The sequence below is a fragment of the Poeciliopsis prolifica genome, unplaced genomic scaffold (assembly GCF_027474105.1).
Source record: "Poeciliopsis prolifica strain line A6 unplaced genomic scaffold, Auburn_PproV2 SCAFFOLD012, whole genome shotgun sequence".
Lineage (NCBI taxonomy): Eukaryota > Metazoa > Chordata > Actinopteri > Cyprinodontiformes > Poeciliidae > Poeciliopsis > Poeciliopsis prolifica.
The window spans coordinates 7,472,996-7,487,545 of record NW_026562387.1 but is presented as its reverse complement, the minus strand read 5'-3'; the positions used below and the strand labels follow the sequence as shown (position 1 = coordinate 7,487,545).

The 14,550-nt window shown below is 36.0% G+C and overlaps 1 protein-coding gene across 2 annotated transcripts; it reads left to right on the top strand.

The window, feature by feature from the left end:
• Window positions 1-89: 89 nt before the first annotated feature.
• pign (phosphatidylinositol glycan anchor biosynthesis, class N) lies at window positions 90-12,468 on the top strand. Of its 2 annotated transcripts, XM_055037213.1 has the most exons (29): window positions 90-511; window positions 851-1,123; window positions 1,209-1,330; window positions 1,428-1,526; window positions 1,682-1,788; window positions 2,064-2,188; window positions 2,328-2,458; window positions 2,540-2,659; window positions 2,744-2,784; window positions 3,164-3,223; window positions 3,443-3,535; window positions 3,664-3,719; window positions 3,811-3,889; window positions 4,123-4,305; window positions 4,410-4,549; window positions 4,825-4,924; window positions 5,049-5,141; window positions 6,548-6,639; window positions 7,485-7,590; window positions 7,677-7,785; window positions 7,916-8,018; window positions 8,118-8,220; window positions 10,103-10,189; window positions 10,386-10,441; window positions 10,857-10,932; window positions 11,369-11,442; window positions 11,591-11,633; window positions 11,774-11,826; window positions 11,992-12,468. In XM_055037213.1, exons 2-29 carry the CDS (start codon window positions 897-899, stop codon window positions 12,113-12,115), a joined length of 2,802 nt encoding a protein of 933 aa, XP_054893188.1. In that variant the 5' UTR covers window positions 90-511; window positions 851-896; the 3' UTR covers window positions 12,116-12,468. The 2 variants fall into 2 exon arrangements, with proteins under 2 accessions (XP_054893188.1, XP_054893189.1); XM_055037214.1 differs by lacking the exons at window positions 90-511; window positions 851-1,123; window positions 1,209-1,330 and having other exon boundaries at window positions 1,496-1,597.
• Window positions 12,469-14,550: the final 2,082 nt, after the last annotated feature.

The window sequence follows — 14,550 nt, the reverse complement described above, 5'->3', positions numbered from 1 at the left end:
ACAGCTCATGCTAGCTAATGTCATGTCAAAAAATGGAAAATATAACTTATGTAAATAAAGATGTTTATTTTTCTGCTCGTCAAGTGCTTAAGCAAGTACAAGAATTTCGAGCTAATGATTGCTGTATCGTCTTGAATTAGAAAACCTGCTGAAATTTAATTATATATCTTTGAACTACATTACCCACAATGCAAGTTCGGGCGCATGCGTTAAAAGTCAACGCCAAAGTCACAACAAGGAAGTAAATTCTCGTGCTGCCTGTATTTCTTGTAGTAATCTTGTTACAAAGAGGGATCTTTGGTTTTGTTAAAGCATCCACTTAAAGATTACGTGATCTTGTTTCGAAACAGCAGCTTTAATCAGCCTGCTTCTTTGGATATGTTTCGGTGGCTCATTTACGAAGATAAAATTTAAGGAAACATTTGTTTTGAATGGGTAATTTTTTTCTTCCCCCGATCCGAAGCGCTCCTTAAAGCATTTTATGTCAAGATCAAGTTGACGTTATATTCAGGTAAGACTTACAACTCCACTGTCTCAGATCTTGCAGATTTTCTAGTACACATGGAATATGAAGGAAAAACTGTAAGCATTAAAATGCCACACAATTTTTGGGTTTTTAATGTGTTTGACGTTTGGCAGATTGGCTAGTGGCATATGGTGAACGGATTAGTCCTTTTACTAAGCCTTTCTGAAGCAAATACATCGACTTAGCCAGTCTAATTGTAAAGCTGATATATTCTATTTGAATTCTCTTTTGCAAACTTTATTTTTAGCTCACTATATATACTTTCAATACAATCTTTACCTCTAGCTTTCCGTTTTTATGCCTTTTCCCTTTCCTTCACATCAGGAAATCTCAGCATTGCTCTGTAAAGGCTGGGCAGTCTTCAATCAAAATGAAGATGATCACCTTTTTCCTGATAGGACTAACAGTCCATGTAGTTTTCTTCCTATCCATCTTTGACATCTACTTCACATCTCCTTTGGTCCACGGCATGACACCCCAGTCCACGCCGCTGGCACCCCCTGCCTCCAGACTGGTGTTAGTTGTGGCTGATGGCCTCAGAGCTGATAGTCTCTTCACGCTGCTTCCTAACAACTCAAGTAGGACTCCATTCCTAAGGTTGGGAAACTGATTAGGCAATGAAGTTGAACACACTTTGTTTTTAATATTTTTCAAAAAGACCTAAACTTATTTTTACCACCAGGGCCATAATAGAGGAGACTGGTACCTGGGGTGTCTCTCATACACGTGTACCTACTGAGTCTCGGCCTGGTCATGTTGCTTTGATAGCAGGCTTCTATGAAGATGTCAGTGCAGTTGCTAAAGGTAGGTGTTTCTTGGGATTTTCCAAGAATACATCTTTCTAGGATTTTTACATTGTCTCTTTTTGAGTGTCATTAACATTTTCTATGCATATTTTCAGGTTGGAAGGAGAATCCTGTAGAGTTTGATTCAGTGTTCAATGAGAGCAGAAGCACCTGGTGCTGGGGGAGCCCAGATATCCTCCCAATGTTTGCCAAAGGTAGTCATCAAGTTCCCACTCAGGCTGAAAAACCATGAAATATGATTTTATTAGTTATCAAGTCAGAATAAGTAAGAAGAAAAGAGAAAGTTTCACTTCATTTTCTGTATTGTTAAACAATAGCATTGCTCATTTGCCACTCTGGGTTCTTTTAGGTGCAACTGGTGACCATGTTTATACTCACACATACCCAGCAGAGGAAGAGGACTTTGCTTCCACAGATGCATCCAGGCTGGACACCTGGGTTTTCACTCAAGTCAAGGTACAGCTGTTGAAATGTTGATTAGATAACTGCTGCAATTTATATATTTATGCCAACAAATTAAGTCTGCAAATTTAGATTTTTTTTAAGTATGTGCAGAGACAAGACATCTCATGGGGCTCAAATGTTCATGGTAGTTTCTTTGAATAATAATAATAACCGCTTCTATGCTGTTTAGAGAAGACAGAGTCAGTATATGACAATGCTGTTCTTGATATGAATTAGAAGTGTAGCATTCGTCGAATAACTGTGTTTATGTTTAAACTTTGTGACAGTCCTTCTTTCAAGCCGCAAAGACTAACTCCACTCTAAAAGCCACTCTGCTTGAGGATAAAAACATCTTCTTTCTGCATTTGCTTGGCATTGACACTAATGGGCATGCTCACAGACCAATGTCACAGTAAGTACGTTATATTGAGTTGGGATGTTTCTCTTTTGGCTTTTGGGATTAAATTTATTGAACTTTAATCACATATTCTTACAAATTAACATTTCCTCATGGGGCATTATTTTTGTCTTGCTCTTTGTGTTTTCTACAGGGAATACCTGGATAATATTGCCCTGGTAGACACTGGTGTAGCTCAGGTTGTGTCTTTGATAGAGGACTTTTTTGGCCATGATGGGAGAACTGCCTATGTGTTTACCTCTGATCATGGCATGACAAACTGGGGTAAGGGTTTTGTACAGGTTTAGTTTTGATGTCTGCTACAAGAAGAAAAGGTATTCCTCTACTACAGTTTTCCTCTTCTAGGTTCCCACGGTGCAGGCCATCCTTCTGAAACGCTCACACCATTAGTGGTGTGGGGAGCTGGAGTTAACAAGGCCCAGAGAGTCACAGAATCCCAGCCATATCAGGATGGATACTTAAAAGGTATATCAAGGTTATTATCAGTTTTTGAAAATGTATGCTTGATTTCATAGAAGCCATTGTTTTTCTTGTTGGTCTCCTTTCCAGATTGGGGCTTGGAGCATATTCGTAGAGCAGATGTAAATCAGGTGAGAAGAATGCAAAAAAATATTACAGTTGTGTGCATACCCCTTGAACTCTTTACATTACAACCACAGACTTTAATATGTGCTGTTGGGGTGTTATGTTATTGATCAGTACAAGTTAGCACATGGTTGCAAAGTGAAATTAAAAGAACACCAATAGCAGATGTAATACCAATAAAAGAGAGCGCTACAAAATTTTGATTCGGGAGGCTAAATACAAATTCACACTACCATTTTCAGATTATTCTTTAAAGCAAAGCTTTGTGCTGATTTGTCTGACAAAATTATGTTTTGTAGAAATAATTATTGTAATTTGATAAGGTCAAGTTGTGTAAATGGTTTTGCAAGTTTGTTTTGTTTATATATATATTTTTTATTACAGGCTGATATTGCTCCACTCATGGCTTCGCTCCTTGGTTTGCCCATTCCAGTTAACTCTGTTGTAAGTCAGTGTATAATCATAACAATGATAAAATAGATACATTTACATGTATGTTTAGTAATGGACTAAACATACATCTTTAGTCCGTTACTTAGCTTTCCTGAAAGAGAATCGTCTTCTCATACTTAAACAATTATTAATATAATGTAATGTTTAACTACTCTAGTTCTGATTTTGAGACAGGAAAGCGACACGGTTTTTGTATGTGTATGTTTCCAGGGTGTGATGCCTCTCCTCTACCTTAACAACAGTGACCAGTTCAAAGCTGAAAGCATGTACACTAATGCCATCCAAGTATTGGAGCAGTTCAAGGTATCACAACATTTATTTCTGCTGTAAACTAACTGCCATGTCGCAAAATGTGTGACTTTTGTAATACTGTCATCGATACACAGCAATTACACAACAACCGTTTTTTTTTTTTCTTTTTTCTTCAATAGATGAAAATGATCCAGAAAAAAGAGACAACCCTACCTTTTTTATTCACACCATTCCAGTGAGTACAATACACAAAGCATTACAAGTTTGCTTGTTTTTATCATAAGTTAACCATGTTAATAATTTGATTATGTTCTTTTTTGCCCCAGACTCCTGACTGAATCAAAGCAAGCAGAATTCACTCACAGGGCCCGGATACTGATACAGTTAGAAAAGTATAATGATGCTGTAAGTAGCAGAGAATTGATTAAACTATATTTAAATTTAATCAGGAAATATTAGGTGGACATCAAAATGGTTCTGGGTTTTGATGTTTTATTCCTTTGAAAACTACAAACTGTTGTGAAATCCATAATTGTGTTTTCTTTTTTTTTCAAAAATTTTGTGGTAATATTACCATTTATTTCCTTCTTTACATGATTACACCATTTGATTCCCATATAATTTCCATCTCTTGTCAGATCTCTCTGTGCCAGTCTCTGATATCCCTGTCTTTAGAGGGCCTGGTCTACTACCACACCTACGACAGGTTCTTCCTGGGTTGCAGTGTGGTGCTGGGATTCATAGGCTGGACGTCATATGTCATCTTGGTTATACTGAGGACTCACGCAAGCCTCATTCGTTATCCCAACCTCGCTAAACAGGTGGGGAGAGCAGAGTCCTTTCACAAAAAGAGGTTTACAACTCTTGCCCATCTTGTTAAACTGGTATTGCACTTGTGCGTGTGTGTGTGTGTGTTTGTGTGCAGAATCCAAATCAGAATTTGGCCAGGTTTTGTGTTGCTGTGGCTGTGGTGATCACTCTGTTCCTGCTTATCCAAAGAAGTCCTATTACTTACTATATATACTGCTTGCTGCCAGTTCCTGTGTGGTACTCTGCTTTAAAAGAGTAAGTAAGACGTTTAAAAAGAAATGTAAACTGATTAGTGTTTGTACCTTCCATGATCTAAGTATAAATTATGCAAAGTTCCTGTATGGCCCACAATCTAATTTGAGTAATTGCACAAGAAACCAAAATACACTGACATATTTATTTTGTTGTCATTTAGTTCCTTTGAGGTTGCTTTTTTTTTTTCTTTTTCTTTTTCTAGCTTTTTCAAATGGCTAAGAATGTTCTAATTTTCTGCCTCCTATTGACAACTGACATATTTCCTTCCTGTTTAGATCTGGAGCTCTGACAGATCTGATCCGATCAGCTCCCTCTCTGCCACTCTGGAAATGTTTGGGCTATTTTGTGCTGGTTGCATTTGGGATCGAGTTGCTTGTAAGTCTCTTCAGTCCAACCCAGATCTGTTCAATCCAACTCATAACTCTTGCGTGGGGGGTTTTGTGTGCAGTCTGACAACTGTCTGTATCTTGGATCACTGATTGTCATTCACTGCCCCCAGGTGGTGAGTTTCTTTCATCGCTCCATGCTGACTGTAGGCCTGGCTTTCCTTTCGCTGTGGCCACTCCTTTCGGGACTTTTTGGCAAAGCCAAGGTAACTAGAGGACCATATTTGTGAGCTTGTATCGAACCAATAAAAGTTAGTGATTAGATAATGGAAAACCAATCCTACGGTTTTATTTTTTCACACACAAAAAATCCAACAAAAAACCCCCAACCATTTTAGAGTGGAGAATATCCAGGATATATGAAGTGTATATCCTGGAAAGACATCCATTGATGTGGATAGATAAAATGAGCGTTTCTACACTACGATATGTTTTGAAGTAGACGTAAACAGTCAGAGTAGATAGAACAGCCCTTTGTTTCTCAGAGTTTACACATTTACATACCAGGAAAAACTAAATATAATCTGGTCTTCCCCAGGTTCTAAAATTATTCATATCTAACTCCAAGTTTGCAATTTATTTATTAAACTGAAATGGAAATCTTATGTGTGGCAAATTAATCAAACCTCTGCTTTAATTCAAACTATTTTAAAGAACAATGGCTGTTATTCAAACACATAATTTTATAATGATCAAGAATAATCATCTAAATAAAAGCAATTTGCTGGCATGGAGCACAAATATGTGCATTAACAAAATGCTAAGGCTAGGACTTATCAGCAATGACCAGAGAGAAGCATTTGTTGTTGCCCAACAAATCTGGTAATGATTGTAAGTTTATTTCCAAACAATTTTATGTCCAACATTCAGCAGTAACAAAAAAGAAATGTAACCGGTAAACATTTGAGGTATTTCCCAATATTTCCGAAAGTGGACATTTTAGCTGATTCAGATTGTGATGTTTTGACAAGATGCCACATCTTTACAGGCTTCAGTTAATGTACCATACAACATAGCCAACAATACAATTAGAAGAAAAGAAAAACAAAAACATAAAATAAGTATGGCAGCAAAAACTACTACATTTCTGGAATAATGTTCTTTAGAAAGATAAGATTAGAGTAGAGACATGTTCTTAATTCACTCCTCTGTGTTTGGTATATTTAAAACCCAAGATAGTATCACAAACAGCTTGCAGCAACACATTGCAAACATCAAGTCAACAAGGACACTCTCTTTATCTCAAAATTTTCTGTAGTGATATTTGAGTTCATGTGTCAGACAGACGACGCTTAGAGAAAACTTTCTTCAGATAAGTAACCTGAAACGTCTCAGCAACTCTGTTCCCAAATGCATGAAAAAGATTTTCCTTAAAAGAACATGTAAACTTTTTAAAACCATTTCATATTTTTAGTCACTCTGACCGTGAAAACTATTAATACCTCATTTTTGATGAAATACAGAAGTCTGATGTTTCAGTTTCCGAAAGTCCAAATTGTGCGTACTGATTTTTGTGGCTTTTTTGTGCAAGTTTGTTAAACAGAATTTCCATGTCTGCCTAATTTCCCTCTCACCACTGTTTGTGGTGGTGATTGGCTGTTTTCGTGTGTAGCTTCGCTCAGTGAGCTGGTTTCTTGGCTGCCTGTGCTTGGCTGGTTTCCCCTTGATGTCCGTTGTGGGCAGAGAGCCTAACCTAAATCTGGTGTGAGTACTTCCTTTATTTGCTTACATTTATCAGAACTTTTAACACTTCTGTGTAGACGTTTCATCTACACAGAAATGAAATGTCATCAAACGCAGACATTTTTTGTTGCTCTAGTTCTTTCAATTTCTGAAATGAAACATTTAGAGCACTTCTGACATAAAAAAAGACGAAGATAAATAGAGCGTTAAAGACATTAGATAAGGTGGCCACAGATCATTACTGTATTTTCTTAATGAAGGTGTGTAAGCATAACTTCTTTAAAACTAATTGAAAAGCAAGTGAAAATGCATCAACTTCCCTATTCCAGGTGTGGAAAATACATCATTTTAAGTAGAAATTGAGGGTGGAGAGTGGGGGGAAACGGTTGCAAGGATGTATTTCTTCTTTGAGGCAGAGGTTTGAAGTCCTATAAATATGCCTTCTCATTTGTAATTATTATTATTTTTTTTTATCTTATAAGCTTTTGTTAGCATTACATTCAAATATTCCAATATATTTTCTGAAATACAGAAAAAACTCAACATGTGTTCGAATTCAGGTGAATTGCCCGTGTTAAGGATTTTAAGAGATAATTATTATTAATGCAGATATTTTTAAGACAGTCTGCACCTAATTTAGCAGCATCTCTTGACTCTCTTTTATAACACATTTGATTTTTAAAAGCAAACAGATAGTTTGAAATGTAACCAGTAGAAAGTTTTTAGGCATAGATTCTAAGTCCTGATTCCCTGATTCACAGTAAAAACTTTCTACTCCTTATAGCTTTCTACAGCCTTATATACTGAAAATAAGGCTGTGTACCCTGAATGGTAAATGCAGTAAAGCTTAGTTTCTGTTCCCTCAGTACCTGTGCAGGCCTGCTTACTCTCTTCACTTCGGCCTGTTACCTCTGGTCATCATGGCGGAGGACACCTCTTCACACAAGCGACAGACGGCAATTTTTCAGTCAGGTAATTGTTTGCTTGTCCAGGTTCGGGTGTTATTTTTTTTCTTCTCAACAACTGCTAAGAGATGTATTACTTGTCAACCCTAACAGATGATCCATGTGGCCGTGTGTTTGTATGTACCATCGCTCACACATTCCAGCCTGCAACAGAAACAAGGCCTGCCCCTTCTTAACCAGATCATCAGCTGGAGCACATTAGGTTGGTGGATGAAAGAGATTTCTCAATGTCACAGAAAAATCCACTGAAAGTTATTATTTAAAATGTATGTTCTGATTTGAAGCAGTGCTCTGACACGTGAGTGAAGCTATGGATTCTGTCTTTTTTTCAGCATCTTCTATATTTGTTCCTCTCTTGAGCTCAACACGTCTTTTTCATCGACTCCTCAGCATATTTTTGTCTCTCACATCCACTTACTTGCTTCTCAGTACTGGGTATGGCAAGATCATTTTAAATTGAGTTGTTATTTTGTAGGTTTACAGCTTCAGAAAATCTGCTGAATACAAATATTCTTTTTGTTCTATCCGACTTAGGTCAGAGGCCTTGTTCCCTCCTGTTTTGGCTTGGTTGATGTTTGTATGGATCAACATTGAACAGGAGGCCTTACTCGCTCAGGGTGACTCCAGAAGACAAGAGGTAGCATTAGAATACAAGTTATAATGAGAAGAATTTGGGGATGTGGGAAGAGGTCTTCTTTTTATTATTATTTGTGTCCATATTAACTACTATGTATCTTTTGCTTTTGCCAGTAGTCTTAAAATATAAAAGAATATAACATTTAATTGTTTTTTACTCACTCTTACACAATGAATCAGACCAAAGCTTTCCTACTTTAGTCAATAAGAGCTCACAAAATCATGTCTGTCATAATATTTTTACTATTATACCTTTAAATAGTTGATGAAAGAACACATAGTAAGGTTGTGGCTTTGTTTGTGGCAACACCTCAAACTTTCTACAGATGTTTTGTTTTGCATGCTATAAGTATAATTTGGTGTGAAATGTTGGTATTAATTAAAGTTGGATGGCCCCTGCAGAGCTGTGATCTCAGTCATCAAAAATTTGCCTGTTGAGCTGAAAAGGTCTGCAAGGAAGCACAAAAAATTGACCCATTTACATTGTCTGGGGAAATGGGCCAAAACAGTATGGGTCACTTACAAAAGCCAGTTTGTTTCTCAAAATCTGTAGTTTATTTTTTAGAATCAAATATCTGTTTCAGTGAACATATCAGTGCCTCAGAATGACAAGTCCTGCTCATTGTGTTTGGATAAAACAGTCAAATTGATTAGTCATGTCAATATAGAAATGTACTCTGGAGGAATGTTTTGTAAACAATTGCTAAAGTTTTGATGACAAATATTGTAATTGTGGGGGAACAATAGCATTCTTGTTCCTTTTCTTCTCTCTGACTTTTGACCCCATCCAAATCTTCCATTGCCATAAATGTAATTTTATGTTGTGCTCTGGCTATTTCACTATGTAATTACCAGCTGATGGTTTATGAGATGCACCTCTGAGCTATTTCTGAAATCTGGTTGTTCATTGACTGTGCTTATGGTTCACACTTGTACCTGCGTTGGAAAAAGTCAGGATTCACTTGGGAGAAATTTACTAATTCAGGATTTATTTAGAAAAAAATGTCTAATGGAAATGTGAAGTAATATGGTTGACCTATTATGACAACTTGTTCAAACATTTAGCACAGACATACAGTGAAATTATTCTTAGTTGTTGTGGAGGTTTAGACTACTCCTATAACACATTTTGATCCAGACATCATCAGGAGTTGAAAATGCAGGAAAAAGCTGAGAATTGTACATAAACACTTGCAGAATGTACAACAGCATTTGCAACTTACTCAAAGGAACAAGAAAACTGCTTTTTTGATGTGCACAAGTGACAATTTGATTTGAAGATTGAACTAGTAGTTTTGAGATTTTAAATTCTGATTTGAGAAATGCACTAAAGCGACTGAGAAAAACTGCAATTAACCTTTGGCTTCAGCTGGTGTGTTGAACATAAATAATTGCTGTGATCAGTTTTCCACTGGTTACCAACAGAGGATGAGTCAAGATGAATGTGGTTGAACAATTTCTATTTAAAGCACCTGCTGAAAGACCAGCAACTTGTAAACATTAAACTTTAAAGTATCTTAGCACTGGTTTGCATGGGCCCAATAAATATGCTAGTGTACATTATCATAGTACATCTTTCAGGTTATCTGCCCAATTTTTAAAATAAATATTTTCCAGTTCAGGATGGAAAAGTTACCTCTATTTCTTCTCCGGTGGAACATTTGTTTACATGTAAAAAGGCTGGAGAGGAAGTTGAAAACAGAATGAATGCGATATATCACATGTTGTGAAAATATGGTGAATATAGTTTGATGTCAGATAAGTGACCTTTCTGGTGGGAGATATTTTATCAGGTTTTTACTCATTTGATCATGCACCAAATCCAAATTGCTCATTAAAAAAATGCCCAAAAGTGGCTTCTAATTGTGTTTCTCTGTTTTCAGCTGTCTACAATTGATTTCTCAGCCAACATTGACATTACCAAAATCCGACAGCTGAAACTGGACGACATCAGAAGATCATATTTTTTCGTATCCTTGGTATACTGTAATTGTTTGCAATTAAACCATAAGAACTGAGCTAGTAAATTGAGGTGCTTTATTCTCAGAGGCTTGTAAAAGGTAACCATTGTAAGCTTTGTAGAATTTTAGCAGTGCTTTTATGTGTCTAAATAACATGTTATATTCACACACATTACGTCAGATTTTTCCCTATTATTTTCTCCAGGTATTTTTTATAATAACAGCTTTCTTTGGCACAGGGAACATAGCATCCATTAACAGGTAGGATAGTATTTGTGTTTTTGAATGTGCTTTTCTGTATTTATTTTTTTTTTACAAATGATATGACGCTTCAATGGAACAGTTGTAGGTGTTGTAGCTTTAGTGAACCTCTTTTGTGTGTTTAGTTTCATTAATGTTTGCTATGTTAATGATGCCCTGTTGATCATTTAAATAGAGGAAGCAAAGTACTGAACTGTGAAAATGTATTTCCGTTTATGATGTATTTTAGTTTGTTTGGCGAAACTAGTCTTTAAAGGTTTTGAACCAAAAGAGTTACAGTAATGTGAAGTCTAAAAGCAACATATTAATGGTCTGCTGTTCTTCTCAAATCCGGTTCTTTTTTAATGTTTCTGATTTACTGTTGCTCTGGTTTTGTCATTAGTCACTGATATCTCCTCTTTTTGTTGTTGTCCAGTTTTGACCCAGCCTCCGTTTATTGTTTCCTCACTGTTTTCAACCCATTTATCATGGGGGGGCTCATGATGTGGAAGGTAGGTTACTCTAAGGAGTTTGTTATGTCATGTTGTATGAAGAACATGACACACAACATGTCATGTTGTCACATTTCCCCATTAAAATATAAAGAGGAACTACTTTCAACATATAGACAAACATGAAGTAGCTAACTGTTCTCTGCTAAATGTTCATTGCAACACTGGTAGGAGTTTGCTCTGCAATCGATTGGTTGCCAATTAATTTCCTTCTCCATGTAGTGGAGCAAGAAGATTCAACCTCTTTGCCTGGTGGTGTTAATTAGAAGGGCAGATGATGTAATATAGCAGCCTCGTTTCTGTCAGATTGCCCCACCCAGGCAAAATCCAATAGCTTCCCATCATCAGCATGTGAAAGTGTGCACAACTGGAAATTACTTATTTCATGTTGATTGTCTTTGATTAAATTTCTTTAAATTGTCCTTTTTCCTCTCAGGTTATTATTCCATTTATCATTGTAATGTGTACCTTTGAGACCATCCAAGTTGCAACACAGCTCTCATCAAGAAGGTAATTTGATCATTTTTATTCTGTTAAGAAATACAAAATACAAATCGTATCTATGTTGTTTCTGCAGTACATGGATGCCGTTAGACATTTTGGTTCTTGTTTTACTGCCATTTGATTTTTTTTTTTTTCATGTCCTCTTCCTTTCCAGTTTATTCCTCATTGTACTGGTTATATCTGATGTCATGGCACTGGTAAATTACTTGAGATAATATCAGAGTTATGGGCAATTTAATTCACACTCTTAAAAGCCTTATTGGCTCGATACCTTTTCTGATTAATGTCCAATTTATGTGAACAGCACATGGTAAATGTTTAACTTCCTTATCCTCAGCATTTCTTCTTCCTGGTGCAAGACTATGGAAGTTGGTTGGATATTGGCACAAGGTAAGTCCACAAGAGCACAGTTTGTGTCAATAAAACACCAGCTACTCATTAAATATTTCCACAGATTGTTTCCACCTCTTCTTCATTTTGATTTGATGCTGTTCTGTGACCTGCAATACACAGACTTACCTGAAAAAACAATTTATATTTTTTTGTGTGCTACAGCATTAGTCACTACGTGATCGTGATGTCGATGACGATCTTCCTGATGCTGCTCAGTGTGGTCACACACGTTCTCACCTCAAAAAGACTCATCCTGTGGAACAGATCGAAGATGCACTTTCCTTAGATAAAAATTGATTTATGCCATCCAGTGTTGTAGGTTGTGTATGCCAAATATTTTATATTTATTCTGTGTAGATATGGTTAATATAGTTTTTATATAAACACATAGGATGTGGCATGTACCTTTAAGAGCTCAATATTCAATTTTGCTAATACCCAGTGATTTTTTTCAGCTGTAATTGTAAATTAAATAATAAATAATTGGTCATATGTGTTTTGAATATTTAACTATAAATTAATCAGATTTGTGATTTTAAAGTTTAAGACAAGCTTGTGTTAAGGTACATGGAATTTAATAAAGGGTAATGATATTTTTACCTGTTGTTACGTATTCACTAATAAAAAAGGAACCAGGAACTGATTTGTCTGTCTACTAGCTGATTTATACAAGATGCAATTCGACAGTAATAGGAACATGTAGCTTTTACTAATATGTTAGCCAAAATAGACCTTTTTAAGTTTTATATCATGTTATGTAATTTTATATGACACATACTCGGATTGTTTCTTTAACGCATTCATGCACGTACATAAAATTCTTAAATTTCCCAGGGCAGCCTTTCAATGGCGTCTTAATGTTTGCTCTTGCTCTGCCTTGATGCCTCATCGTCATCAGCAATGAATATGAGGCAAAATCAAGTTTATTTCAAGTCACATTTTTGATATATACAGCATTTCAATGTCAAGTGAAGGTAACATAGTATCTTGATTGTGTTTTAAAATGGCACCATGTGCCTGAAAAAGCATAAAACTCCCCCTTAAGGAGAAACATTAGAAATGTATCTTAAATTTTTTAAAAAAATGCTGGTCAAACTTAATTCTGCAGAAGAAATGTTTAAACTCAAAGGCATTATTTTATTTACAGACAAAGGCAAAAACAGCTTGCTTTATAAAATGAGGAAATTAGCAGCATGAAGGAACAAGGAGCTAAACATGCAGGAAGTTTACATTCGAAACCATAATTGACCACAGGGACAGTATTTTTAGTAAAGGGTTTTAGTCACTACAGATCCTATCTGAGTTTAATCTGCTACTTTTATGTTTAAAAAGTGTTTTTAAACATAATCAGTTTGAAAATACTTTATTATGTCAATTTTAAAGCTCATATGAGTAGATAGAACCCAATATTCCTGTTCTTCACATTATAGCCTGGCAGAACCAGACTTAATAATAAAATATTTTTGGCCCAATTAACAGCAAGACATCATATTGAGGCGATTCAAGCCTTGCAGATTTATAAAGATCCTCTGTATAGTGTAGCGTGATGAGTAGGCAGTAATTACTACTTACTCATCAACACTGTCGCACTTAGTGTAGCACTTGTGTGTATGGATTAGCAGTGGGAACTATGTGAGCGATATGTGGCATTAAATTGCAATGGCGTTAAACTTAAAAATATCTAAAACTGGCATCCTCACTTAGTTGTTTATCAAGTTGCACATGCCATCAAATGCATGGATATTGGTGTAATTAGGTGATCAAAGCCACAATAAAGCTGTACTCAAGGAAGAGCAGTATTAATTCGGTATTCTTTTACGCAAGTAGTCAGAAGGAATCGTCTAAAAATATAAGAGTGAAAAAAGAGAAAAACAAAATTTTTTGATCATGACATTTAGTTCATTTGGTCAATGTTCTACTACAACAAGAAAAACTTCTCCTGTGGCTCTTTACTGTAGCTTGAATTTCCAAGCAAGCACTCAGTTAATATGTGATCAAGGAATTTCCAGGTTAGTGCAAGTTGTGTATTAATCCACTTTCGCTTAGTTCATTGCAACAAGATTGTGCCCTACAGTGGAATATTTTACCTTTGATGGTAAAGCCAAAAACAGAGAGCAATGTAAATATACAGGTAGAGAAACTCTTCCAATAACTATTCTGATGTTTTCTGTTATTTATGTTGATCCAAACTGTTCTTTTCAGCCATACTTGATTAATCCCCCTTAAACTCGTCTCTTATTTACTTAGAAGGGTCCATATTTGGTCTGAGTTTTTCTCTTGAATTTAAATACGATCTTTGTAGTTGGTTATTACAGTTGGAACTATATATTCATCTGGCCTGGGAATGCCTGGTGACCCCCCAGTTGGAATTGGGGGAATTGGCAATGAGACATGTCTATTTTCCTTCTGGACCTCTTACCAGAGTTATTGCATATACTCAACAGCATTTGAACAAAATGTTTTGCTGTAGCAGACTTAAAATTCAAGAAATTGATTTTTTTTGGGGCTGTAAATGTTTTCTTACTTTGTGGTGAAATATAAATTAAAGAATAATCTGACAACCTTAAGAAACTTTATTAGGTAGAAGCATTTCAACAGTGCTGTAACTGTGCAACAACCACACTGACCAGAGACTACTAAAGAACTTCATAGTTCCTTATTTCATCTGAAGAACTATGACCATTGTTTTTTTTTTCTAGGAAAGTGATGGTCACAGTTCTT

Excerpts from the sequence above, each read along its gene's own strand:
- pign (XM_055037213.1), top strand. The coding sequence starts at position 897 with ATGAAGATGATCACCTTTTTCCTGATAGGACTAACAGTCCATGTAGTT. Across the intron at positions 3,536-3,663 it reads AAGTATTGGAGCAGTTCAAG|ATGAAAATGATCCAGAAAAA; the intron begins GTATCACAACAT and ends TTTCTTCAATAG. Across the intron at positions 5,142-6,547 it reads GACTTTTTGGCAAAGCCAAG|CTTCGCTCAGTGAGCTGGTT; the intron begins GTAACTAGAGGA and ends TTTCGTGTGTAG.